The sequence below is a fragment of the Thermobia domestica genome, chromosome 18 (genome assembly GCF_964235325.1).
Source record: "Thermobia domestica chromosome 18, izTheDome1.hap1.1, whole genome shotgun sequence".
Lineage (NCBI taxonomy): Eukaryota > Metazoa > Arthropoda > Insecta > Zygentoma > Lepismatidae > Thermobia > Thermobia domestica.
In genome coordinates this window covers 43,147,634-43,174,948 of record NC_137471.1, presented here as the reverse complement: position 1 = coordinate 43,174,948, position 27,315 = coordinate 43,147,634, and the positions used below count along the sequence as shown (strand labels likewise).

Sequence of the window (27,315 nt, the reverse complement as noted above, 5' to 3'; positions counted from 1 at the left end):
ATTGAATAAATAGAGGCCTTGTTATGATAAAAAAAAAAAAAAAACAATAATAATAATAATAATGATAATTACTGTTTGGCGCAAGCACTGGTTGTTGCAGTAGAGTTACTCGAAAATATAGAAAAAAACAAAGATATAGGTATGTGCAACAGAGCCCAAGATTTATGTTTAATGTTTGATGAGTTATGCCGAGCTGTTACGGTAAGTAGTTAATGGTGGTGGAATACCGTAAATGAAAAATTTTCAGGACCACTTAGCAGGTTATAAATTAACTTACATGATAGTTTGTCTGGCGAGAAAATATTTTATGAAGGTCATGGACAGAGTAAATGTATCAACCTCATATATTGAGAATCACTTTCATGTTATTACTAACCTAAGAGCAGAATTTTTTCATGTGTTTATTATTGTGAAGTGTCATAAGAAATATAATACAAAAGACAAACATGTAGGTAAATGTAAGGCCCTGTGTGGTAAACGCCAGAACAATCAGCTATTCGCGCCGTGTGAACTTTGTGTTGGACAAACACCGTTTGCTTGGATATTCTCGGGGTTCTACCGTTTCCTCCCACTTTCTTCATTCCACCATTTTATTCATTTCTGATAATCACCGTCTCCTTTAGCCTAACCGGCATAACCGTCGGACATAAAACTCACTGATATTATTATATATTTTCAATGTCCAGGTGTACTAGTTAAAAAAAGTATATATTTAGGTGATTGGAAAAACGAGTTGACAGAATATGGGACCGATGTATATATTCAGGAATTCTGTGCCAGCAGAAATAAATGTTATGGTTATCAGGTTGTAAACCCCAGCGATAATAAAAACAATTTGCAAAATTAAGGGATTAAATTGAAGAATGCACTTTTAAAACAATAACTTTGATCAGATGAGAGAAATGATCCTACACAATTTACCCGCTATTAACATTCCTCTCGATCATCAAATTGCACGCACCAAAGACCATAAAGTAATTATTAGGACAGAGAATTATAGAATATATCAAACTACTTCCAATAAAAGGAAACGTGTTGCAGATTATGACACTCTTCTCTATAGGTATAAAAAGAAAACAAAGAATGAATACGTTTTAATGGTGGTGTTACATTTTTATCTATTGAGAAAGAAAGATGGATAATCAAATTTTAATTATTTTAATGAGACTGAAATATGCGTTGCAATTGCATATAATGTTGATTTGGGATTTTTTTTTTTTTTTTTTTTTTGTAGTTATTAATTTAAGTGATTATTAAAAACGTACACGTTTTTCAGTTAACGAATGGTATAATTTTCTGTATTTTCCATATATTGACAACTATTTAAATGCTAGTACAAAAACTTCATTGCCTACACTTTTCAGTTAGTGATAATTATCAGGTCTTATCATCGGATAATTTGTAAGCATTTGTCAAAGTTTTATTCTTTCATCCAATAATGAGAATAATGGTAAGGTAAATTGTGTTTATACTTGGAGAAAACTTCATCTTTACTTGCCATGTATTCAACAGGCAATATCTACTTGTTCACAGTTATACTCCAGATACTATTCCAGAATTTACTACTACGGCTACTAATTTATCTGACCGAATTGCCCTAGAAATATTGACATTTTTAAATCGTAATAATAATATTTTATTATATTCCTAATTATTTTATTATATATTAGAATATGGAGTGGCAAACCCCTTTTTCTTGTATGATAGCAGGTCCCACCGGATGTCGGAAAACATACTTTGTAAAACATATTTAGAACATTATCAAAACAATGGAAAAATATATGGTGTTATGGTGAGTGGCAGCCTTAATATGATACTCTTCGTGCATGTTGTTGTAAACTTAAAAAGTATTACCAGAGGGCGATGAGTTTTCAGCGGAAGAAGGACCACACATTATAGATGAATAGTGTGGGAATGTAATAATAATAGTCTTATAGGTATTTTACCAATGGGAGCACAATTGAAATTTAAGTGTTATTTTTATAACTCAAAATATGTTTCATCAATAAAAGAGAATGCGAGATATATCATTAAATTGCGATTATATAGTATGCTTTAAAAATCCTATACACCAGGCTCAAATTAATTATCTTGCACGTCAATTGTATCTAGCTAATGCAAAATTTGTTCAAGAAGCTTATCAACATGCAACTCGATGCTCTTGGTTAATTGCTTTTTGATTTAAAATACTCCTGATGAGCAGCGTTCGAACAAATATTTTTCAATCCGATTCTTTCAATTATGTTTACGTATCTGTAAAAATAGGCTTAATATTTTTTATACGTTACCAACCAGATATACTATAATAGCCATAAAAATGATTAGTAAGGTAAGTGCACATTTACTAAGACTTCTAAAGAATCCGGTCGGTCACAGCGAAACACCGTCATCAGCACACTAGCACATAGAGCGAAAGACATCTCAGACGAAGAATCCCTCCCTCGGGAATTGGATCATCTCAAGAAGACGCTATTCCAGAATAATTACAAGAAGCACGATATCAGTTTGGCCCTGAAAAGGACCTTTTCTGAACAGAGGAAATCCAAAGAAGAAACTGAAGAACCATTGAGTATAGCAGTTTTACCATACACTGGACAACTTTCTGGAAAGATCTCCCGGATTCTGAAAAAACACAACATTAAGACCATACACAAGCCGCCACCAAAAATCAGAAACTTACTTCGCCCGATCAAAGATGACTTGGGCTTAAAGACACCAGGCGTGTATCGTATACCCTGTGAATGCGGAAAGGCTTATATAGGTCAAACAGGACGCACCATTGAACAACGTTGCAGAGAACATGAAAATTACATTAGATTATTCCATCCAGAAAAATCAGGTTTAGCTGAACACAGTTTAACAGAAGGCCATAAAGTTTTATTTAAGGACACATCCATCATTACCAAGAGCATCAATTACTGGACCAGGATAGTAGCCGAATCTCTTGCCATAGTTCATGAACCGAACAACGTTAATAGAGACACTGGATTTCAACTCAGCCCCCTGTGGAATCCGGTCATCAGTACCTCAGCAAAGAAAACGACACACAAACATCCAGATAACCCTCAGCCAATCAGTACCACGAACTACGGAACATAGCCAGCCAATCACAGCTCCAGTTTTCAGATTGAATCAGCCAATCAGGAACCAGCATTTTCAGCCAATCAGGAACCAGCATTTCGCCAGCCCAGAGTATATATTACTTATATCCGCTGATCTCTACATAATTGCCCTGATGATGAGAACGATGACTGCTCTCGAAACGTTGGCCTATCCACCAGTTTTCGCCTGGCTGATTGCCCGAGAAGAACTTTATCATATTTATATATTGTTTAAAACCCTGAGGCAACATCAACTAGTGTTGGTACTAAGAGGTTAGAAGAGGAAATTCTATCCACACTCCCTGCAAATTGCCTACATAAAGGTAGGCCTTTATTATGTAAATTAAAACAAAATCCCAACATTCAATGGAATGACAATGGTAGCGTTAATATTTATAATAAATTAATTCCTGGTGCTAATATAATAGATTTAATAGCGGATTTTGTTAGGTGTCGTAAGAAAAATATTTCATCCACCGAGTGTGAACCCTTTGCTGTACTATTAGAAAAATCCAATATACGCTTACAGTATATAGGTAATCCTCAACGTATAGAATATATTCGAAATCCCTCACCCTACGTCATTTTCAGCTGCTACATTATGGAAAGGTGTGAAGAAATCAATTCCTTTGGTGCAACAATGGTTAAAAGAACAATCGACTTATACACTGCATAAATAAGCACGTACATATTTTCCACGAAATTCTTATTTACTCTTCAATATTGACGATCAGTGGCAGCTTGATTTAAACGATATGCAGTCTGCAAATGTATAATGATAGCTAGAAGTATATTTTAACAGTAATTGATTTATTTAGTCGCCATGCATGGGCAGTGTCTGTGCGTACAAAAACTGTTGAAAACAAATGCTCTTAAGCAAATATTCACATCTACCCGGCGTAGACCCTTACGTCTAGACAGATAAAGGTACAGTTTGTTAATAAACAATTTTAGCTATACTTAAAAAATCGCATCATACTAACGTTGTTAAAATAGCAAAATATAAAGGTGATACTGTGCAAACTACTAAAGCAAAGCATCATTTTGAAAAAAAATTACAAACAAAATCGGATTGCAGAAATATTTAAATTAAAACAGGTGCTATATAAGGAAAATAAAGTGGTTTATGTGTTGGAGGATTTAAATGGTGAAGTGATTGATGGTACATTTTACGAAGAGGAATTACAAGGGAAAATAAATCAGATATTGGTAGGATCGGGCAAGAGGAAAAAAGTTCAATTTGCATAGACAGGTGGTAATAAGAAAAAGAGGGAGAGATATATATTTTTAATTGACAAATATGGAGCAAGGTACTAGTTTTCATCTCACGTTACCCAGTAACAGTTCTGTGTAATATTTTCCACAATATACTACGTCATGTTATAATACCAAGCTATATCATCATTTTGTGCTAGAGAAAGGTATGTAGGAGACAACTGTTGTTGAAGTATAAGTTCATTTCAGAATGTTTTCAAATAGACGAATAATATTTATTACCGTTCCGTGGATAATGAAAGCAGAAACAACTAAAATTTTGCCAGACCACTATTATTATGTTGACGATATTCTATCTCAAATTAATCATAAAAATGATATATTAAATTTACAATTAAAAGTTAAACCATCGGTAAAAAGAACTGAAGTTAGTAGAGTAAGAGCAGATCAGGGGCAGAATATAGAAGTACGCCTATCCCAAATTAGGCAAATACTAGGCTTTGATCATATACAGCAAGACGATATTGCATGCTCGTTATACATCCGATTTACAAAAATCGCTACTTGCACCACATATTTATAGTGATATTTTAGAACCACAACTGGTAGATGATACTGCAGCTCCGCTGTTACAAATACAAATATAAAAGAGTACGGTGCTAGTAATGTGCATATTTTTTGAAAATCCTCATTATGTCACCGTGCAACGTAAACAATTTGATCGAATTATTATTGATTTAAGAGATAGTACAGGTAATCTACATCCTTTTCAATATGTGTAAAATTAGTGTAATGTATATGTGTTAAAATTACATTTTCGCAAACATTATGTACGATAATAAGATATTATAAAACTAATTAGTGAGAATATTAACAGAGAAAAACGAAGAATGCAGTGTGAGTGTATGAAATCAGAATTAGATTTATTTGCGGGTTTTCCCATTCAAACAAGTATTATACGTAATAAAATATTCCCTTATAAATGTGTGGCTTTAATATCTGATAATGCACCAATAGTTTGTACTTCTAGGTCATGGCGATGATTATATTGTACTTATCAGACAAATCCTTTTAATTTTAAGCATTTAGTATGTCATTCTTTACATTGTATGTTGATGGAATGCCTGTACCATCCTAACCAATGCAACCAGATTTTGAGAATAAGCTACTCGTATATATACAAGCATATTCAACGTTATTTACAGATTCTGGTATTTATTATTCTAATTAAGCTAATATTTCACTTTCCGAATATCCTAATGGTTATACTCTACTGGTGTTTGATTTAACTCCTGATTCTAGTGCTAGTGCTGCATTTCATACAAGTTCACAACGCCAAGGAAGTTTACGATTAGAGGTTCATTTTAAAGAACTACTGCCATCTCCTGTAACAGCAATTATTTACGGTAAATTCTCCTCAGAACTAAAATTGATTTCCAGAGAAATATATATATTAATTAAAACGTTAAATACTCTTGAACTTCATGAGGCATTGTAACAAAATTTACCTAATAATCTTTTTATAGGTGTATATGCTGCAAGATGAGCTACCTCAGTTTATTCATACATTTCCTGCGGTCATAATTATAAATACTCATTCCAGTAATAAGCCTGGTGAATATTGAGTTATAGTTTATATATCTAATATGCGTGTGAGGGAGTATTTCGATAGCTATGGTATACTCCTATATACAATATCATATAAGTTTTTTAAAACGAAACTGTTTGTATTATACATGAAATAATAGATGTATTCAAGGTCACTTATCTCAATTTTGTGGACATTACTGTTTTCCATATTTAGCATGTGCATCTGGCTTTTCACGACACGATTTCTTAAAGTCTTAACCACCACTACTTTTGCTAATGCTAATATGCTTTATTTGTTTATAAGTTTTTTGTAACCCATGTGTATTGGTCACTGGTGTGAGATTAAGTTCTCCGTAAACCTTGTGCTATGTTATTTTTTAAAATTTTTATTCCGCCATTGCCGGCCCCAAGCCCTGGAGGTGAAAGGAGGAGGGTTGGGGTAGCTACCCCCGTAAAAGCGAACGAGTGTCATCTGGTATGTAACATAGTCTTTTATAATTTCTGCTATGTTATAAAGAGAACGAGTACGTCCCTGCTATGTTCAATAGGGGTTAGAATATGTAATTTCTGCTATATTAAATAGGGGTTGGAAAAAAGTGGCCGTAAAAGAGAACGAGTGCACATCCCATACTCTTTTTTCAGCATTAAAACTCCATAAAAGACTACAAGAAGTTACTAAATCTGGTTACAAAAAATCGAAAACCTGGTTACAAATCTTTCACCAAGTGACCCCACTCTACTGACACTCACCTATCTTGGCCTAGTTCGTCTTGAACCTGTATTTTCCCATAAGACATTCGTTTCTTATTAATCTACAAGTTGAGCACTTGTCTACCTTGGATGTTGGACGCATTGAAGCAATATATAGCCTACGACGATAAGGGTAAATTTACCTGCGTATCCTGGCCACGCGAACTACCTTTTTGTTATTATTCGTAACTCTTTCGTATTCCCACATGAAAAGCGTATGTTCCGTATTTCTAACTGGAGACAAAAAAGCATGCATTCCCACGATTTGATCTTGGAGGTCAATAACCAGAACACTACCCTGATAAAGGGGTGGTGAAAGATGTGAATAAAAAAAAGCACGTACAGGAATTCAGGAAATAGTTATACGTATTTATTTACCCTGTCTGTTTTGCTAAACCATTATTTTAAATCGGCTTCTTTCATCAGTGGGGAGCTTTAGTAATTCTGTAAAATTCTCAAGGTTACAGCTATCTTAATCGTCAACTATTGGGACGTGACGGCTTGTCAAAAGGTAGTGGAGATTTTGATATATGAATTCTCTTAAGATTTTCCCAAAACATCTTTTATTCCGAGGGAAACACTTGTAGTTCATTAACAAGAGTTAGTTAACTATAAAATTAGAATGTGCATTATGTGCCAAAAAAGACCTATTTGGAATAAAAAAGAAAAGTAACAACTGAAAAAAGTAATATAAACTGCATATCAATTGTTCAATTTACTGTATAACTTTGCTTTTCCTGTTTTCAATCTGAATAACCCAGTGTGCTATAATATCAATTTCAATTAAATGCGTGCATTAGTTTCTATTTTATGGTTGGTTATGTTATTGTGTTTTCAATCCGAATGATTCTAGACTTGTACCAGTACCAGACTTGTTTGCAGGAAGAGAAACGTATGTACATACATTAAACATATTGTAGTATTTTTTTCTGGTACTGCATATTGTTATAATTACTCTATATACATTATTTAAAAGTAGCTATCGTGGGATTGCTTATTAAAATTTTACAATCAAGTAACAGTAGAAGTCCTATTCTAAAAATACAAAGCTCGCACTTATTTTTTGTAAGTTGGCCACCTGTCTAAGTTAGCCACTTTTCAATGGAACCGATGGTGGCCAACATAGACTGGTTTCACTGTACAATTAGAAGGAAATCCAGACTTGACAATATACTGAGTCCACAGGATGGCAAAAACTTAAAAACTTACTTTTTAAGTTTTTGGCATCCTGTGAACGCAGTATTGTCAAGTCAATGGATTTTCTTCTAATTGTACTGGATTTTAGTTTCTGACGATATTTTACTTAAGTTTTTTCTATTGCGTCGTCTACTTCACCGACCGTGTTAAAGATACAAATTCTAAGCTAAGGGGCATTCTTTGGACCAACAAAAACAACAAAAAAAGGTGGGGATGTCAGCTTACAATCGGGTATATATGGTAATATTTTACTTTGTGTTCTGGTTCTAGTTGTTTTGAGACAAGACCTAGTTACTTTCTTTGCTACGAAATTGTATTTGTTCCAATCTTTAATATAATTATAGAAGTATTTTTTGGAACTGAAAGTCTCTTTATTTATCATGTCTGTTCTATACCACCATGAATCCACTTAAGCACTGGTATTTATTGTTTATTCATGTGCTTTTCAATGACATTCTGTTATGTTGGTAATTCAAGCTTACGTAACCATTAGTGTTATCAGCACAGAATTAGAATTTTGCTCTTCATTCCACAATTATTTAATCAAATATATAAACAGGACGCCACACACTATTGTGATACTCTCCTTATCAAGTACATCAACCCTTCATGTGCTTAATTGGGACTAAAAATTCACAATGTTACTATGCTGTTAACGAAATACAATAATGGCTCTTAAGGACAGAAATAAACCGCTAGTGCATATCCACAAATTAATGGGAAAAGTTCCTTAATAAATTCGTACCGAAGACGACGATACGCAGTCCTTGAGACGTATACAAATAAAAATAAATTCAAGTGAAAGTTCCGGGTTAGTATTTCATTATTAAATATGCATCCTATTAGTTCAATTCATTAAGTAATGTTCCACACCATTTGTACGTCTTTTATACATAGTAAAATTGTTTTAGGAACGCAACAATTAAATCCGTTGACTTCACTACGTTTGCATTACCATAAAAATTACAAAAAAATATTATTAATAAAAGTCTCTAGATTCAGAAATTTCAAACCATTTCAAAATTATCTTGATCAAGGAAGACATTGGAACCCTTACAGATATAAGAACATTAATTAAAATAAAACTACCGTTTATTATCTTCTTGTACGTGTCCTGAAGCCAGTTCATTCTCAACGAAAGGAGCTGTATGAGACGAACGACGTGTTCTTTCTTCCTATCAGATACTTCTAAACACTTACGAAGTGACGCCATCTCTTCAATGAATCGGTGTTCTATAATCTCTTTGTGAGGTAAAAGAACGTCTCCATCAGACACTTCACCTAATCGTTGTTGTAAAGCAACAATTGTTTTCACCAAATTACGGCGACGATTTTCTAATTCTTCTAACCACTTAATAACACTAGTTTCGTAGTTCTCGTCTTCAATTTCAGGCACTTCTACGGGTTCAATTTTCGGTAAGTTTTCCACTTCAAGACTAGCTTTTGTTTTGTTTTTAAATTCGTGACGAACAGATTTTACAAGCTTCAATGTATCGTCTACACTCAGGCTTTCTTTTGAATCATCTTTTATAACCTCTTGTATAGTACATTTCGCGTCTCGGAAATAATTGGATGGTGGACATGAAGTGCTTTTATTCATTTCCTGTAATGCAATGTTTATCTTTGACGTAGCTTCTATCAGTAGAGCTCGGCTTTCATTTAGTATTAGCGTTAGCAATGTAACCTGAAACAAGGAAACAAGTAAAATAAATGCTTACATATCGTTAGTTCCATATATTTCTCACTAACACCTTTTCTTACATATTTTCGTATTAACACGTTGTCTTATCTACATCTTCTAAGACTTTTTCTTGCCTATGTCCTCCACTAAAATCTTTTCTTATCTATATCTTCGTACTAAAATCTTTTCTTACCTACGTCTTCTACTTAAACCCAGTTTTACCTAAGTCTTTCTATTAAAACCTCTTCTTATCTACGGTTGCCTACTACAACCTTTTCTTACCTACATACTACTAGAGAAACATTTTTTTTAAGTACGGCTTTCTACTAAGACCGTTTCTTACCTGCTTATTCCTTATAAACCTTTTTCTTACCTACGTCTTCCTACTAAAAGCATTTGTTATCTACGTCTTGACAATGCTGACAGCTGTCAGGGAAAATTCAACGTTTAACATGATTATTGAACAATATACAGGGTTTTCATAAAGTCTGGACGGATTTAATTCGCTTATAATTTACATAAAAATGCTCATATTGAAATTAAATAAAGTGCAAACGGTAGCGGAAGGATTAAATTTTTATCTGTAATCTGCACCAGCTCAGTTCATTCACCACCACAGTCTAGGAATCGACTTCTGTGGGCTGTTGATGATGCTTTCCCTTACCCTGCTCACTGTTGCAGGTGATGTTGGCGGCCTCCCACTTCGAAAACGGTCCAGGACGCTTCCTGTCTCCAAGAACTTAGCATGCCACTTTCGGATTGCACTCTCAGTTGGTGCCGGCTTTTTGAACTCTTTGGTGAACTTTCGACACACCAGAATTGGTGATTTTAGCTCTGCGTACCACAGAACACATTGCGCTTTCTCTTTCACCGACGCCATCTTTGATACGGTAAAAAAATAGTCTTCTCAGAGGAGTTTTTCATTTATTTATTTCTTTAAAAGACACACACACATTAATACAGCTTACAACTTACTTTTAACAGTCAACATTGAAACAACAATGAAAACAACAATGGATGGAATTTGATAAGAAACTGACCCTTGCTCTCCCTCTCTCAACGTGTTCAGAGTTGCCGCTTATCTAACAGTGTTGCCAACTAAAAATTTAATCCTTCCGCTACCGTTTGCACTTTATTTGATTTCATTATGAGCATGTTTATGAAAATTATAAGCAAATTAAATCCGTCCAGACTTTACGAAAACCCTCTATAACAGGATACAGAAGAGCAAGGATTTATTGACAAGATCGCTTTTCAAGCGCCTCACATTATGTAATTACACGATTGTTAATTGAAAACTTTATATGATAACAATTTGTTACGTGTATCTATGATGACCATGATTGAAAATTTTCGGCAGATAATTGAGTAAACATGACACGGAAAATAAAAAAATAAAAAATATTAATGTATTAGAAAACGCATATGTAAATAACGAATATTTTGTTATATTGTAAGACTGGAAGTCATAAGAAGCTACACACCAACGATAATGAGCGATAATCTATTATTTCTTTCTTCTAACAAAGTGAAATAATATTTTACAGAAGGAATGTTCAGGTTAAAAATTAGACAAAATCATATATGTTTTTACTCAAGGTTATTGAAATAAATACTATATAAATAAAACATTCTTGTTTCTAAAGAGACTCCAGTAGACTAAGCCAAAAATACATAATATTTTGTTTTAGTTTTATGATTGTATGATGTTACTCTGTTTCGTGAATAGTCTCTTTCCGGAGAAGTAGAAGAAGGGCACTGTCATCATCTAGAATTCCTCTGACAGTGACAGCTATTGAGAGAAAACACATCTGTACAATTTAAACTTTCATCGCTACACAGTAATTTAATTTTTACCAACACGACTTCCCTCAATAGCCGTCACTGTCACAGCATTTTTTTTTTTTTTTTTTTTTTTTTTTTTTTTTTTTTTTTTAAAGATTAGACTTAATTACGGTATAAATACAGTAAAATTTCTCTCTTATATTTAAGACTATCTCACAAAGCTTACCTCATTGTCACTGTAAGTCTCAAGTCTTTGTGAGAACATAAGTCTCAATACAAAAGCCATATCCACGTATAATTCTAGATTGCCATATTTGCTTTTCGCTGTCTCTGAAGAAGAAAAAAAACAGTATGATTAATATATATCGTTATTGAATAAGCATACATTTTTAACAAGTTTTTAACACAATTCACTCCAAATATTCAGTTTGAAAGTGGGCCAAATAAAACGGTATTGTTTTTATGATCTAAAGCTTATCTTGGTTTGCGTCAATGTTTTCACTTGCCGTAAGTTTGAACAAGAGTATTCTATCTTTTTCAACGATAGATTTTCAACTTTTCTTGCTACTTGTTACACATCAAGTCTTGCAGCAATAATTTACTTCTTGGTATTTACTGAAAATCCAAAATTATGTTATATAAAGACGTCTACCATATTATATGAAGGAAAAAAACAAAATTGTATTAATAAGAGAAAGTATCAACTTAGTACGAACTTTCTGAAATAGCAATGGCTCACTATAACACTAAATTTGTCAAACTGAAGAGTTTTAGAAAGAAGAGCCTATTATGAAATTTCCTTGTCGTTGTGATGCATGCACTTAAAGAAAAATTAGTTTGATTGATCTTGAACTATAGTAGAAAAACTATATTTGGGTGAATCTTGAAACAACTGCATACTTCGTTGATACTTCCTCTTTATTATATTATTATTATTATTATTATTATTATTATTATTATTATAAGGTAACCAAGAAAGTTCTGTCGCTTTTCCACTCACCTCCTCGAACAACGATATATCACCTAACACGTACCTGAAAGATCAAAAATAGTCCCCATCAGCATCGACGATCTTCTGACAACGTTCTGGAAGGCCGTGGATTCCATCGTGATAGAACTTGGTGAGTCGTGTGTTACATTCTATTTTTGCCACAAATTAAAACAAACAAAAAGGGGAAAATAATCCTTGGCTGGAACGCCAACTTTTTTACATTCTTATTTTACAGCAGTTGTTTCAACTGAACAGTGATTAAACCAAATAAATAGATCCTGGGTGTTGCAGCCACCTTGTTACAATCTCGTTTCATTATAAGGTATTTTGAAAAATAATCCTGCACCGTTCGCGTAGTCACGACACCCTTACCAAAGGCCTGACATATCCTCCGCCCCGCTGCAGCGGCGTTTGACCCCAGTTTGAACTTGTACAGAATACACGCCCTTATGACTCTGTGGAGGTCCCATGTTCACTCTGTCCTTACGCAAGTTCACGGTGTAATTGAACTGCCACAACCAGGTAATATGTTGGATATACCCAAACCAACAACTGACCTTCGCCTTATCTCCATTCGCGTCCAACTCACGGTGTGAGGGCCAATTGAAGAGACCTCTAGAAAAAGCGACAGAACTTTCTTGGTTACATTTATATTATTATTCACTGGTAGAAGGTGGTAAACGTTTTTACACTTAAAACACCAAGAAGTTATTAGTACTGCAACTTTTATGAACTATGTAGGCCTTTTGTTCGAAAGTTTTCCAACTCATCTTTCATATGACAATGAATTTTATGGTTGTTTTGAAGTGAAATGCAAGTTAGAATTGGTAAATGTACTGGCATTCTGTGCACAAACACAAGAACAAACTTAGTCTCTGGTTCATACACACAGACCGATCAGATGCAATCAAAATAGTAACGGTAACTTGGCCCACGTGAAAGTGACAAAGAATTTCGGGTGTCTGTGTTTGTGCACAGAATGCACAAATTTCCAAAAATCTCCTAATTTAATCTCACTAAACCTTTTTTTTTTTTTTTTTTTTTTTTTGAGAATCCTGTATTATCTTTACATAATATTGGCTTTGGTTTTTCATGTATGAATACCATCATACTGTATTAATCTTATATTTTAGTGTGTCATTAATGTTATATTTTAGTGTGTAACTGCAAGTATTTTAATAAGGAGATTATGAAAACTCCTTCATGCATTTATTTTGCCTGTCCGCGTGTATGTCCATCCGGGAGACAAAAAGTCTCAACAACCACTTGATGAATATCATCAATTATAACCAGAATGTAGAGGGTGAAATTCAGGAACAGAGTTCGATGATAGAGACGATATTTCCGCTTTTAACGTTGATCATTATAGAGAAAAAACGGTAACAGATTGCGAGAAGCGGTTTCCTGCATTCGATTAAGCCAGCGTATCCCAACCTTTTTCAACTTGCGGCACACTACGGGTGTTACTTGAATTCTCGCGGCACACTTATAGATATTATTTGTAAATATAAAACATAGTGGTATTTTTTCTGTGATTATTGATCTCCTTCTCACAGATAAAAAAGCTCGAACACTGTTTTTTTTTTCCCGTGGTAAATCATTATGCTTATTTTTCATTCTAATTTAAAAATAGAAAACAACTGCAATGAAATGTTGGACTCAAGTTTTTAAAAATACGCTTTCTTTTTAAAAACTGTATCCAACCTTTTACTAAGAAGGAAGATCACTAAATAACGAACGAACAAGCAAATCTCATTTACTTTTAAAACACAAATGTAGGTACTTTGTCGAAAGGATTGAATGATATTTTAAATTTTCAAGTTACGAAATGGTCTGCAACAATAAAGAAGCAATAATGGTCATAATAATGACAACAAATACTTTTTTTCAACATTAGAAATGTACAGAACAGTAACACGGTATGAAACTTAAAATTATAGATATGAATTTTACGGTAATCACGGTAGAAAATATAGTAGAGGTTCATAGTAATGTGAAATACAAATATATATTTTTCCCTACGTTTTACAATTTGATTCCTCTAAAATTAATAATTTTGTTTCGATTCCTCGCGGCACACCGGTTGGGAAACGCTGGATTAAGCGTCCCAAGAATACATTTCTTCCCCATCCTTAACTCTCTACTAAAATAAGAAGGGATAGAAATTCAATACAACTTGCGGTTTCATTATTGATGTACACAGGTCAAAAACAATAAGATATAGCGATTATTTTCGAATATATTTAGCGTTCTAAAAATAAATCTGTATCTACTTCTATTCAAATCGGAATCGGCAGAAATCAACCACCTCCAATGTTAACGTTGCTCGCTATAGAAAAAAAATTGTTATATTTAACGAGAAGTGTTTTTTTTTTTTCAATCAATTAAACCTTATAAGGACATACTCGTATATTCCATCTTTTTTCAAATCTCTCTCTAAAACCGGAAGTTGTAGAAATCTACCACCACTTCCGATTTCGATATTGAGAAAATATCACGCCACGTAAACCAATCTGTTATGTGATGTACAAGTGACACTGCTATTGTCTTTATTATTACACCGTATCATAGTTATTGGTATTCTGCCCCTACTGGTAAGACACTTGCCGCGAATTGAAAAACTTTCATGCATCACAATCCTTGTCTAACCTCTTCGCCCTCATATGGCAAATATTCTTTTTCGTATTCTCCATCAACTGTAGTCTCTTTCTCCCCTCCCTATGTTGCCTCTCGGATAATTTTTATCATGTCCCTCACAATGTTCCAATCAGTTTCTCTTCCTCTTCTTACTACATCTAATGATCTAATATTGTTGCTTTCTCCGCTACTATTCTCAGTCCTACTTCATTGGTTTCCCGTTCGACCAAGGTAATTTTCTCCATTCTTTTCCATGCTTACATCTCAAAACCGTTAAATGGAGTTTCGTTGCTTTTGCGTAGTGTTCGAGTATTTGTTTTCCGTTCTTTTGCAACAGTGTCGTTATGAAGGTCTGGAACTAATATTAAAGTGGGCTTCAACCCACGAGCGTTGCCTGAATCTGTTGCAGTAGGCGGACGAACAAACTACCATTCAAGGTCAACCCTCATGGTACAGGTTGTTCCCCACCACACTATCTCGCCTCAAAGACAGGTAAATTACAGGATCACACCACTGATTCTCGCTAGCTTTTGTGTAGTGTCTATGTTTCTACCGTGTATACACTTGAAGATTTTGTTTCTCATTCTTCCTTAACTTCTAACAGAATACAATTTTAAAAAAATAGTACTATCGCCATTCCTATGTTTGCTTTTCTTTTAAGTCTTCATTACTACCGTAATACTACGAAGCGCTGAAAACTTGTCAGTTCATAGCGCGCGCGCCTTTGGTACACTGGGTCCCGGGTTCAAACTGAAATGATTGACAAGTTCGGTAAATCATTTTGAACGACCGAAATACAAGTCACAGAGGAATGTTAAACTTCATAGAGTTGAATAAGGAAACTGTTCGCCAAATAATAACGGAAGAATTAAAGAAACGGAAGCTGTGAGGACGTTCCGTGCCTCATTCCTTAACAGAGGAACAGAAAGGAGAAAAATTGTAACATTGCCAGAATAGGTTTTGGCTCAAAAGAGCGTTTGATTTACTATACCTTTCATGCACGTCAGACATATTCCCCTGTGATTACTTCATTTTTCCCAAATTAAAAGCATTATTTTTTGATATATCTACCATCCATTCACAAAGCAGAGACGAGGAGCCTAAACATCAGTACAGTTCTGAACTTTCAGAAGTATTTCCGTAGTGTGTTGGGTCGTGCAAGCTGTGTCTAGACAAAGGAGATTTTTTTACTTCAATCAACAGAAGTAAGTTCATTCTACCGGTTATTAATTTATTTTTCTACAGATTTTTTAATTATCGCACTGTGATGATCATAGAACTGTCAGGTATGTCCTAAAATCATGGCATATTTTAGGAAATATTTTAGCATTATTGCTCATATAACTCTTTGACACACGCAAACGTTATAATTGTTTACGTCACAGTCATGTGTTGTTTCCTTCCAGTTGAGAAAATATTTTTGCTAAGTTGAGATTACATAAACAAACCTTCCTCAATCTCTAATAATTTCATACTTTAGAACCTGTTTAGTTTTCTGAGTTTGTGAATCTCTTGCTTATACAGAAGAGAGTTCTCTACTACGACTTTCTCACAAAGAAAGAACAGACACTCCTTCTTATACATATGTTCATGATCACTCAGTCATGCAATCAGCATGACCTCATTTGTATAGTCATTCACTGAATTTTAATCGAGTCTCGTGACAGTCAATTTCCTTCCTGGGAGAGGGGGTACGATGGCTTAGTGGCAGAGCGCTCATCTTTGATACTAAGGTCCCTCTTTCGATCCCCGGCCAAGTAGATTTGCGTTGGATAACATCCTCTCCGTGAGTTTTCTCAGAGTTTCCTTCTACATTATTATTTTACCAATTCGTCCACCATCATTCACTTGCCTTAATCATCCGTTTCCCTTAGCATAAAGGGCATAAACGTGGGACGTTAAACTGAAATATTTTCCATCCTGGCAGAGTCCAGAATGATAACTATATCATAATAAGCCTTGTAAATATAAATACCAAGAACCCAAGGTACGCTGACTTTATTCTCTTTTACTATGATTATAAAGGTATATTCCTAAATATTTACCTTACAGCCCACTCACATGAATAAGTCATTTATTATGCCTATTAACTTAATTCTTTTAGTTCTAAAGCTCTATCATATTTGTGTATGGCTCTTTCATTACTATAATGTAACTCAAGAAGTTCTTGCCGTTCTGGAGCAGTGATAAACAAAGAGCAATATAGTCAGGAGCGGATTAAGGTTGATGTAAAGGGACAAGCCTTCCAGGTAGATGTCACTGCAATCTTCGTATCTCTCTTATGCATTTTTTACTTTCCACTGAAATTCCCGATTTCTCTTACAAATTTCAACCTAGAGACTTCAAATTTATTAGAGAAATAACTTCATAACCTATCGAAGGCAACAATCCGTACCGATTTTTTATTTAGAGTTTTCGTCATTGTTGAAACAGTTATATTGTCAAAGATTTGGATATTCATTTCAACAATCAAGCCATTACAACAATGAAGAAAATTCTAAATAAAAAATCGGCACGGATTGTTGCCTTCGATAGGTTATGAAGTTATTTCTCTAAAAAATTTGAAATTTGCACAGTCTCTAGGTTGAAATTTGTAAGAAAAATCGTGAATTTTCGTGAAAGGTAAAAATACACGAGAGAGATACGAAGACTGTAGTGGCATCTATCGGCAAAACTTGTCCCTTTAAACTAACCTTAAGGGCGGAGCCAATGGAGCCCAGGCTCAGGGGCCCCCATGCTTAGAGGGCCCCCAAAAGTCCCTCTTTTTAATACTAAAATATAGCAATCAACGTATTACATTATAGGCTTCACACCCATGCTATTTTTTTTTTTCGGTATTGATAGAGTTAAGTCTTCTTCCACCAGCGTCTTCACGATACTTATTTTGTTGTGTTGACCATTTAGCTTGTATTTGGCATTTGTGTGTTACACTGCAGTATATGAGCATTTAAATGTTAATAATGAATGTAATTAAACTAATTATTGTAAACTTGGGGCACATTAAAATATTACAGCATAGTTCTCGGTGTTTCGATAACTCTATGAGGCTGTGGAAAGCAGCAAAGAAAATCTATGCGTTGGAATTATTCGTAACATAGGACCCCCTTGAAATAGTCGGCTCCAGGGCTCCAAAAGCCTTAATCCGCCCCTGAATACAGTGGATGGTATGTACACTCATGTCCAAAATTATTGTCGCATGTCTATAAATATGTTGTTGTAGGAATATAATTTGCTAACGAATTCGCCCGATATTTCTTATAATGTTAGTATGTGTATAATCGCCAAAGACATGTGCATGGCAAATTTCATGTCATAAGAGCAGTAAAGAAGAATAGAACGAAAATAAAACTCTTATCCATTTAGCAACATTTTGTTTTACTCATTCTAATTTTTGTATTTATAATTTTGTTCCTATGAAATTTACCACAAATATACATTTTCCGATTATACACATAGTATCAGTATTGAAAGTACCCTGCAAAATCATTAACATATTATACTGCTACAAGGAGACAGTTATAGATATGCGACAATCATTTTGGACATGATTGTACCTGTAGGTTTCGAAGTAATCTTCGTCAGCATCCAACAACTTTTGCTAACGTTCCTGTAGCTGCACAATACCCTGGTGATAAAACTCGGCGGTCATGGATGCAAACAAGTCCGTGGATGCGTTCTATAGTTCTCCCTGATTTGCGAAGCATCTCCCACGGAGGTAATTGTTGAGAGAATGAAACAGGTGGTAATCTGTTGGCGCAAGGTCTATTGAATATGTTGTATGATACAGTCTTCCAGCCAAGTTCCTGAAGTATCACTTGGGTCCTCTTTGTCATATATGGCTTGGCATTGTCGTGCAGGAACAGCACACTCTGGCGATTCACCAATGCCGACTCCTGCCGCAATGCACGATGCATCCTTTTTAATTGCTAAAAGTAGAGATCAGCAGGGAAGGAGTCGACAATTCCACCACACAGAGAGCATAACCTTTTGTGGGTGCAGAGGTGTTCTTGAGTTGTAAGAAATAGAGTCATGTGACGACAACCGATGTCTGGTAAACTTGGGAGTCACTGAGGTTCCACTTTTCGTCACCAGTGAGCAAGTGATCACAGATGGGTGTGTTCGGGTGCCAAGTGAGCAAGGACAAACAGACTGTTACTTGTTGTTGCTTGGTGGCTGCAGACAACATGTGGGGTACCCACTTGCTTAACTTGTATGACTTCCCTATCCCATGGAGGTGGAGTGGAATCTTTCTGCAAGTTTACCACACGTTAGACCACTGTCCTCCTTGATATCTCTTTCAGAACCTCGTTATCCAACACATGTAGTCGTCCACTGCGAGGTTATTCGAAAGGCTCACATCTCCCGAACGGAAGCGGTGCGTTCGTTCACGACATTCTCCCCAAATGCCTGGCATATGCGGCACCTGACAAGCCAACTTAAAAGTCATACAACAAATATGCGCGAACGAGTTGCTTCGATATTCTCTTCTACACTGGATGAGCTATCATTGCTGTATGTGCGCAACGTGCCTGTATTACTGGATATCGATGGTCAGAGTAACTCTCGATCGCTTGGCAGGCATGTGTGTCATTTCGTTTTCTCTCTGTGAGTGTATAATTAATAGGACGTCAAAGACGGCAAGAACGTTTTTGTTTACCTTATAACTATGATCTTTTAATTAATAACAATGTGTTATATAAATAAAAATATATGTAAAATATTATAAAATATTGTGCCACCTATATAAAATATTGAATATAATGTCATTGATTTTATAACACTATTAAATTTTCTCCTGGATTTCATACCGATATGCATAAACCAAATATTGACAATTTTTTCACCAATCAAACAAACGGAAAATTCTTAAGTAATTAATTAATTACACACAAAAAAATAATATTCCAATATAAAACAAAATCAAAATTTTACATCAGGTTGCTTTAAGAATGATGTACTTTTACTAGAGAACCTAGACAATAATAATAAAGACTTCGCCGATAACTTACGTATGTCTGACCTTAATTAATGTTTTCTATTTTTTCCAAGGAAACAGAAGAAGAATACAATAAAGGCTACATCAAATCAAACCATATACTTGATAATAGAAACATTCGAAACAAACCTGACAAAGTGGAAAAGTTGAGACCTGGCATAGCGTTATTTTTATGCAACCACTTTTCTAATATTTCTGTGGAGCCACTTGATAGGTATCCTTCTTTCTCCAACAATGTAATTACGCCCAAAACAAAAACAATCTGATTCAAGATCGCAGAATTTCCAGCACTTAAGAAGAAGTGATTTCGCAAACCTTTAACAAAAGAAGAAAAAAACTTGAATTATTAGCGCCAAATGAATGAATTCGTAAGGGAAAGAAACCAAGCATAACCAACGTAAAGAGTCATATACACAGTGGACTCTTTTTAATTCAAAATGCAAAGGGACACAAAAATTCGAATATCCAAACAAACACATACATATATATATCATGAAACAGACTTTACTTTAAGACAACATATTATTTCAATACCGCGTTGACGGGATTCAATACTGTAAACAAATAAACGACAGTTGTTCGCAGATACACTAACCCACACCTAGCATGGAAAACACATTTAAGTACAGTACCACATACAATGAATTAACACACAAAATCACACACGCCAAGTCCGAGATCTTTATTTACTTTGATTTGATTTTTTTTACAGAGTCAACGTACTGTTTAATTCATTTATTGCGTCAACTACGTTATTAATACTATTTGGATGACATTCAATAAGTCTTCTTAAATCTTCACTCATTTCACAAATTTCAGATGACATCCGGTACGCTTTTCCTTTACTTCCTCGCCTATCTCGTTGTCTTTCTCTTTATCTATTGTCATCAGATGAACTATGTTTTTGTATATCTTCCCCATGGCCGCCTCTGGATAACTGAAAACCAACTGAAACTGCATTATTCTATTTGCAATCAATCCAACACTAAAAATTCTTGTATTGTAAATACTTCTGTACTTTGAAATATCCAAACAGGAGATGCGATAGTTCGATTTACCCACGATTTTTAACATTGTTTTCAATGCCGTTTTCAAGAGGAATAAACTTTTCTTCGAATTATACACTACTAGACCCGTTCTTCGTACGAGGAAGGTATGGTTTATGGAATATAGCATGTTTGAAACTAAAGAAATGAGTGAAATAAACAAGGAAGGAAGAGCAACTCCTTCGACACTCTCTCTAACAATTCTCGGGCCAGCTGTCATGTTCCTATTTGCCAAAGCTTGGGCTCAAATGTCATTAGGACTGTCACTAATCAGCTTGGCGATATCTGAAACGTATGGATTCGACACTAATAGTGATCAGTTTAAACATGTTATTTTTACTCCTTCCCCTCCTCTGATGACAATGGAGGCTAAAGTTTGACTTGAACGGCGACTGGAGTGTTACTATTCATCTCAGTGACCACGAAAACTATGGATTTGACACTAATATCCGTCGTCTGAGTGTCCATCCTCTCCTATTATGCATACATCTTCCTCCTCCTTCCCCCCAACGTCAATACCTCCAAGTCGAAAATAAAAAATGGGTAAAGAAATAAAAGAAAAAGATAAATAAGAAAGAGCAATGACACACAGAGAGTGACGTCTTTGGCGTTGTTCTTGTCAATAAGTAAAATCAACAATGAACGAAGAGGGTGTTGCCCCTGTTAATTTCACGTCCAACTAACATGTCCCTTCTTGCCTAAACTTAGGCTTAAATATCATCGAGAATGACACCAAACAGCTCAGAAATCCAGAAAACTATGGGTTTGACATTAATAAGGTCATTTTGAACATATTTTTCTTTCATCCGTCTTCCCATACGATGGGGCTAAACTGACACTTGAACAGCATCGGAAGTATCATTATTCATCTCAGCGACCCCAAAAACTGAGGGTATGACACTAATATCCGCAGGGTTATATGGTTAGCTTATGAGCTTTCGGCACGGGAGACTCGGTTACATTCCCGGAGGCAGCTCATGTGGTTCGGATCCCCCGTTAAGCTGTAGGACCATGTCTCATATAGCCTTGCTGCTGAAAGAGACCTTCATCTTTCTCTCTAAGCAATTCAGGTTTTGTTTACTAGGTGGCAGCAGTTGAGTCACAGTGCCTGAACGAGTAAGATGTATTTCTGATACTGTACGACGACATGGAATTTTCGGTTGAAGAGCAACGGGTAATTGTGAAATTCCTCACGGCAGCTAGATGTTGAGCAGTCGATATTAATCGCTAATTAGGTGTGTGTGTGGTGTTGGTGGTCTTGCAGAAAACAATGTTAGGAAGTAGGTGCGTGAGTTCAAGGCAGAGCGAACGTTTATGAAAGATGAGCAAAGGTATGGCCGTTCCAAAATAAGCGACAACTGACGTTAACATCGCCCATGTTGAAAATTTCATCATGGAAGATAAGACGTGTCACCATCCAGGAGATTTGTGATACACTGGAGCTAACAATGGGAACACTAGAACGATTAATTACAAACCAACTCGGCCGAAAGAAAGTTTCTTCTCACTGGGTTGCGCGAACGTTAAATGATGATCAAAAAGAGGCAAGGATTCGATCAAACGGTGCAAATTTTACACGCTTCAGAAGACAAGGACACAATTTCTGGGAAAATGTTGTGAGAATGGATAAATTACAAATTCCATTATTCAATTCAGAAACAAAAAGGCAGTCAATGCAGTGGAAACACACAGATTCACCCTCTCCCCCCGACACAAACATACAATTTCGTCAGGTAGCATCCAATGAGAAGATTCTGTACGCTATCTTCTGGGATTCCTAGGAAGTGATATTATCCAACCTTGTTCCGAAAGGTCATACAATTACGAGCAAATATTTTCGTACTCTTTTAAGGTACGTTGTCACTTTACATGAATCTTGTAGCTGTCATAAAAGAAAAAAAAATTCTTAAAACCCTATAATATTTCTCCATGTAAGCATAGTCTTGGGAGGGGCATACGACATTTTTTTCATCTTGCAAGGAGACAAGTCATGTGCAACTTTCTGGGTCGTCTTGCTTGCTCCCTGCTATTGCCCTCCCGCTGACATAAAGCAAAAAACAGTTTCGCCGCTTCCGAAACAACGGATTCTTTTAGACAGGGAGGGGAAGCGCGCCAAAATACACGTTTTTAATGAGGAGGTTCACTATTTGTCCACTAGAGTGCAATGCTGCATGGGTGGAGGTAGTCTTCTTGCTTTCAGAATTTTATAATGTGCAAACAGTAAATAAAAAGAACGGGTTACAAGATGTTGTAATGACAGATACAAGATTCATGTAAAGTGACAACGCACCTTTAGATACAGATTTTTTACCAAAATTGATCGAAAAACTATTACAAATGGGAAACGGCAATTTCATCCTCCATATGGACATTGCATCGCCACACCGTACTAATGTTGTGGCTTCATTCTTGGCTGACCATGGTATTTAACTTCTGCCACACTCACCCTACTCATGATATTTAGCCCCGACCGACTTCTGGTTGTTCCCAAATTTCAAGGGGTTTCTTCATGGACGCCGTTTTGTCAGTAGATCATGCCTAGAAATAAATATTCATTCGTTCGGAGGATATGGAGTTAATGACACACATTCTTTTACGGTATGTCCTAATGTAGCAACGAAGCATGTTCCTTGCCTTCTGGTTACGAAAGAAGTCATTCAGGCTTGCAAGTTGAAACACAACAAACTGCGAAACAATTTGCATCCAATCGAAAGTTTGAAATTGCTGCACGTGTTCTACGGCGATTACAAAATCTCCCTTTCAGTAGAGGGAACTCAGTTTTCTTCACCAACTAAGACTGTTTTTGTTTCCTCTAGTTTCCTCACCAGAAATGTTTCGATCTTGGACCTCGTAGATGTCTTCTCAGATTCTGAGAAAGAGTTAAACGAAGAATTTGATTCTCGTTCGGTTTCTTCAGATACTAAACTAAGTGCAGGTGATTTACAGGTAGTCATTTTCGAGGTGTTGAAATAGCTTAGTGCCAAAACCACGTAAAGGTGACCAAAGTGATATTTCTAGAGCCATTTGGAGGATCTAGTTTGAAATACACAGCTGGAAATAAAGATAGGTGGTCTCTTTGAACAAACTTAAGAAAATAATTAAAAATGGAAGACTTATACAGAGCGGTAAATACTTTCATGAAAATTCTTCAGTAAAATTCTGTGTTAAGATACTAACACAGAGTCTGTAATCTGTGATCCTACATGGGTGAGCTACTAACTATTTAATATTAGAATCTGCTACAAGTTTAACTCTTTAGATGTGGTTTGCTATATAAACACAGACCGAATGTTCCGTTGAGAACGGTTGTAGTATATACACACATCTGAACGTAAATGAAATGTATGGTTTATAAGCCTCATTTGCCATTAAGTCATTCAACATCTAATCACAGACTTGGATGACTTAGGACAACCTTTTTTTTCTCTCTCTCCTGACGAAAGATTGAGAGCTGTTCCTAACGGGTTTATTTATTTATTTATTTTAGTTTTTAAATATTCACAACTATAACTAAACTGATAAACCGGTTAAATTTCAGGATGCTAAATTTGGTTCACTAACAAGTAAACCTTACAAGGTCGAAATCGACTTTGTTCACCACACTTGTCAGCGAAGTGGGGCATTGCAAAAAATGAGTGTAAGCAAAATTTAAAGTGCTTCCGTCCATAAAGAGAGGCGTAGTGGCCAAAAACCTAATTGATCAGAATAAGCCAGAACAATGTGTTTCAAGTCTGAAAATTGCTGTGTATTTGTTAAGTGGGTAAAGAGATGGAAAAGAAACACATTGATAAACATCAGGAGGAAGTAGACATCTATTAGAGCAGGGCGCAAAATTTCCGGTCCTAGTTAGCCATTGGCGACTAGGAATTTAAAGTTGGCGACCAGTGTTCAGTAGGAATAGTTGCTGCCTAAACTCACAGGGCTGCGAAGTTTCTGTTTCGCACGGAAATAATTGTCACTGAATCTTGAGTGAGATTTACAGTGAAAATTTCATTACGAGATTTCCATATTTGCTTCCAATTGTCACATTTTGTGCAGTTTCTATCTGTTGAGTAGTGTTTCATGTGAAAGAGGCTTCAGCAGTATCAACTGAGTTAGGACTGCCTATTGGAATTCACTGAAGACTGACACAATGGATGGTTTAATAACAATTTCCATCAATGGCCCTTCACTTAAGGACTTTGATCCGGAAACTGCAATCGACAACTGGTACTTTAGTGCAGAAAGAGAGCGTTACACTAACGTGAAATTTAAGATAAGATATTTTTTTAATGGTGGTGGGGGGCGGGGACCTCTCATAATTTATACCTGAGAAATACTGGCGACCATCATTTTCGAATTTGCGAGTGCGTCTGCCTTTGAAATTTTGCGCCCTGTATTAGATAGGCGTGCCATGGCCGCCATCTTGAAGTCGACTATTTTGTATCTCGCTCGATTGTTTTAAATGGGTTATGTGCAGTGTTTCTTCCAGACATGTTTTTGCGGGGCACTAGAGTGCCCAGTGGCCCCCGGAATACCCCCACGGAACACTTTTCTGACAGAATGGCTGGTCATGTAATATATCAACCTGGGCTGCAATTTTAAGGCAAATACAATGGTGAAGTGTATGGTCTCATACATTTATATTTGTAAGACAATGAAATGGTACATTGGTATGAGTTCGTTGGTTCCGAGATTTCTTAACAGTCGTATCTTTTTTAACAAAATTCAAGTCAGGAAATCCTAATGTACGCAAATACGCATGTGGCTGCTTATGAATGATTGTTTTCTAACTCGATTCTTGTTTCGAGTAATCAATAGAGAATTCGTCATTCGTTTTTCATCTGCTCCTTAAGGTTTCATCTCTATTTCATTTTGTCTACAGTCGTTAAAATATCTTGTGCCTATGAGATAGAAGCCATTTGTTTCCCTCCTAGTTATTTCTAGTATGCATCTCTCTATTGTTGTGTGTGGAACTTTTACTTGTGAGTTCCTTTGAGAGTCAATATACATGTTCCGCTTCCATACAACGTCTCTAAGACACACAGAACGTATATGTTCCGCTGAAGTCACATTAGTGTAGTAAATTAACCCAATTACATAAGCAGTCGTAAAGGATAATATTAATAGCAGAAGCAGGAATAGCAGAATTTGAGAACTGTTTGAATTAAATAACAATGAGAAGAATCAGTATGGATTCACACAAATACATTTTACTATACTAATTAGAAAGATAGTAGTCCCAGTAATGAAAACTGACGAAAAAGTGTTGACAACAGAACACTCACACCATGCACATCGAATAATGGCACAGACTATGCAGTCAACGTTGTTGCGTCTGAAGAGTTCTTTGTGGAAGCAGAATTCGGCAACTCCAATGAAGGAACAGATATCACCATCTACAAGTCTAAATTTCTTCCACGCATACTGATGAGTATTGTGGAATCTTGGATAACAAAACTGGTTGTGTAACAGTGATTGTAATTTCATCAAATTGTCACGTTGGTACAGTACTGGGTCGGGCTGTTCTTTTCCTGCGTCTGATATTCGCTTGGCCGTATTCTTTAAAGTACGAAAGTAATAAACATCAAAAGGTTGACATTTTCCTTTAGTAATGACGTGTATTCTTAACTTGTCATCTTCTTGGCCGCGTTCTTCCAACACGTTGGTCAGTATAGTCATGTCTTTATGAACGTCATATGAATCAAGCAATAGTATATTTTTGTCACCAATCATTTGTGGCAGCACGACTTCTGCTAAAAATGTTCGGTATGCGTTTTTAGTCATTCTGCTAGAGTATTCCATGTAATGTAGAGGTTTGGAGCTGTTAACGTGTCAAATTGGACACGTTGACTTCAAATCTGTTGACTCTTGTGAGATTATGAAAAGTCTATAGGCAAGAATGCCAGCACGGAATAATACAGGAAAAGCTGTATAGGAATGTGCTGACTGAACCAAACCAGAAACGATGTGAGAACCATGTGTAGCTAAAGTGCGTCCACCGGCCATTTCTTTTGCAAATCCAGTTTCATCCACATTCTATATATTAGCATCGTCATAAGTTAACATTGCATTTGTTGTTGCAGTTCTCCACTACACGATTTACTCGTTGATAACGTCTTCTTCGACGGCAGATTTGTTCGTGACAACTGCAGTAACTTTACGATTAACGATGTTAATGATGCAATTTGAATTTCTGAAGCCAGAATTAAGCTTCTCGAAAATCAGCAAGGCCCAGTTCGTTGCCTTTCTTCCTTGGCCACATTTACAAGTCCTTCTCATGTACAGTTGCTCTCGACTGGTGGAAAGTTTCTCCAGAACATACGTTGAAATTTCAATATATATAT

The 27,315-nt window shown here is 35.7% G+C and overlaps 1 protein-coding gene across 7 annotated transcripts in view; it reads right to left on the bottom strand.

The window, feature by feature from the left end:
• The window catches only part of LOC145675879 (uncharacterized), a 143,822-nt gene that overhangs the window by 40,188 nt on the left and 76,319 nt on the right, over window positions 1-27,315 (bottom strand). For all 7 annotated transcript variants that reach the window (XR_014129236.1, XM_081746669.1, XM_081746670.1 and 4 more), the window contains exons 15-17: window positions 20,073-20,258; window positions 11,546-11,649; window positions 8,943-9,537 (exon numbers count right to left, since the gene is read on the bottom strand). Coding sequence is in view for 6 of the 7 variants with exons in the window: in XM_081746669.1 (XP_081602795.1) it covers window positions 8,943-9,537; window positions 11,546-11,649; window positions 20,073-20,258 (885 nt within the window). In the remaining variant the exon portion in view is untranslated. The remainder of the gene's footprint in view (window positions 1-8,942; window positions 9,538-11,545; window positions 11,650-20,072; window positions 20,259-27,315) is intronic.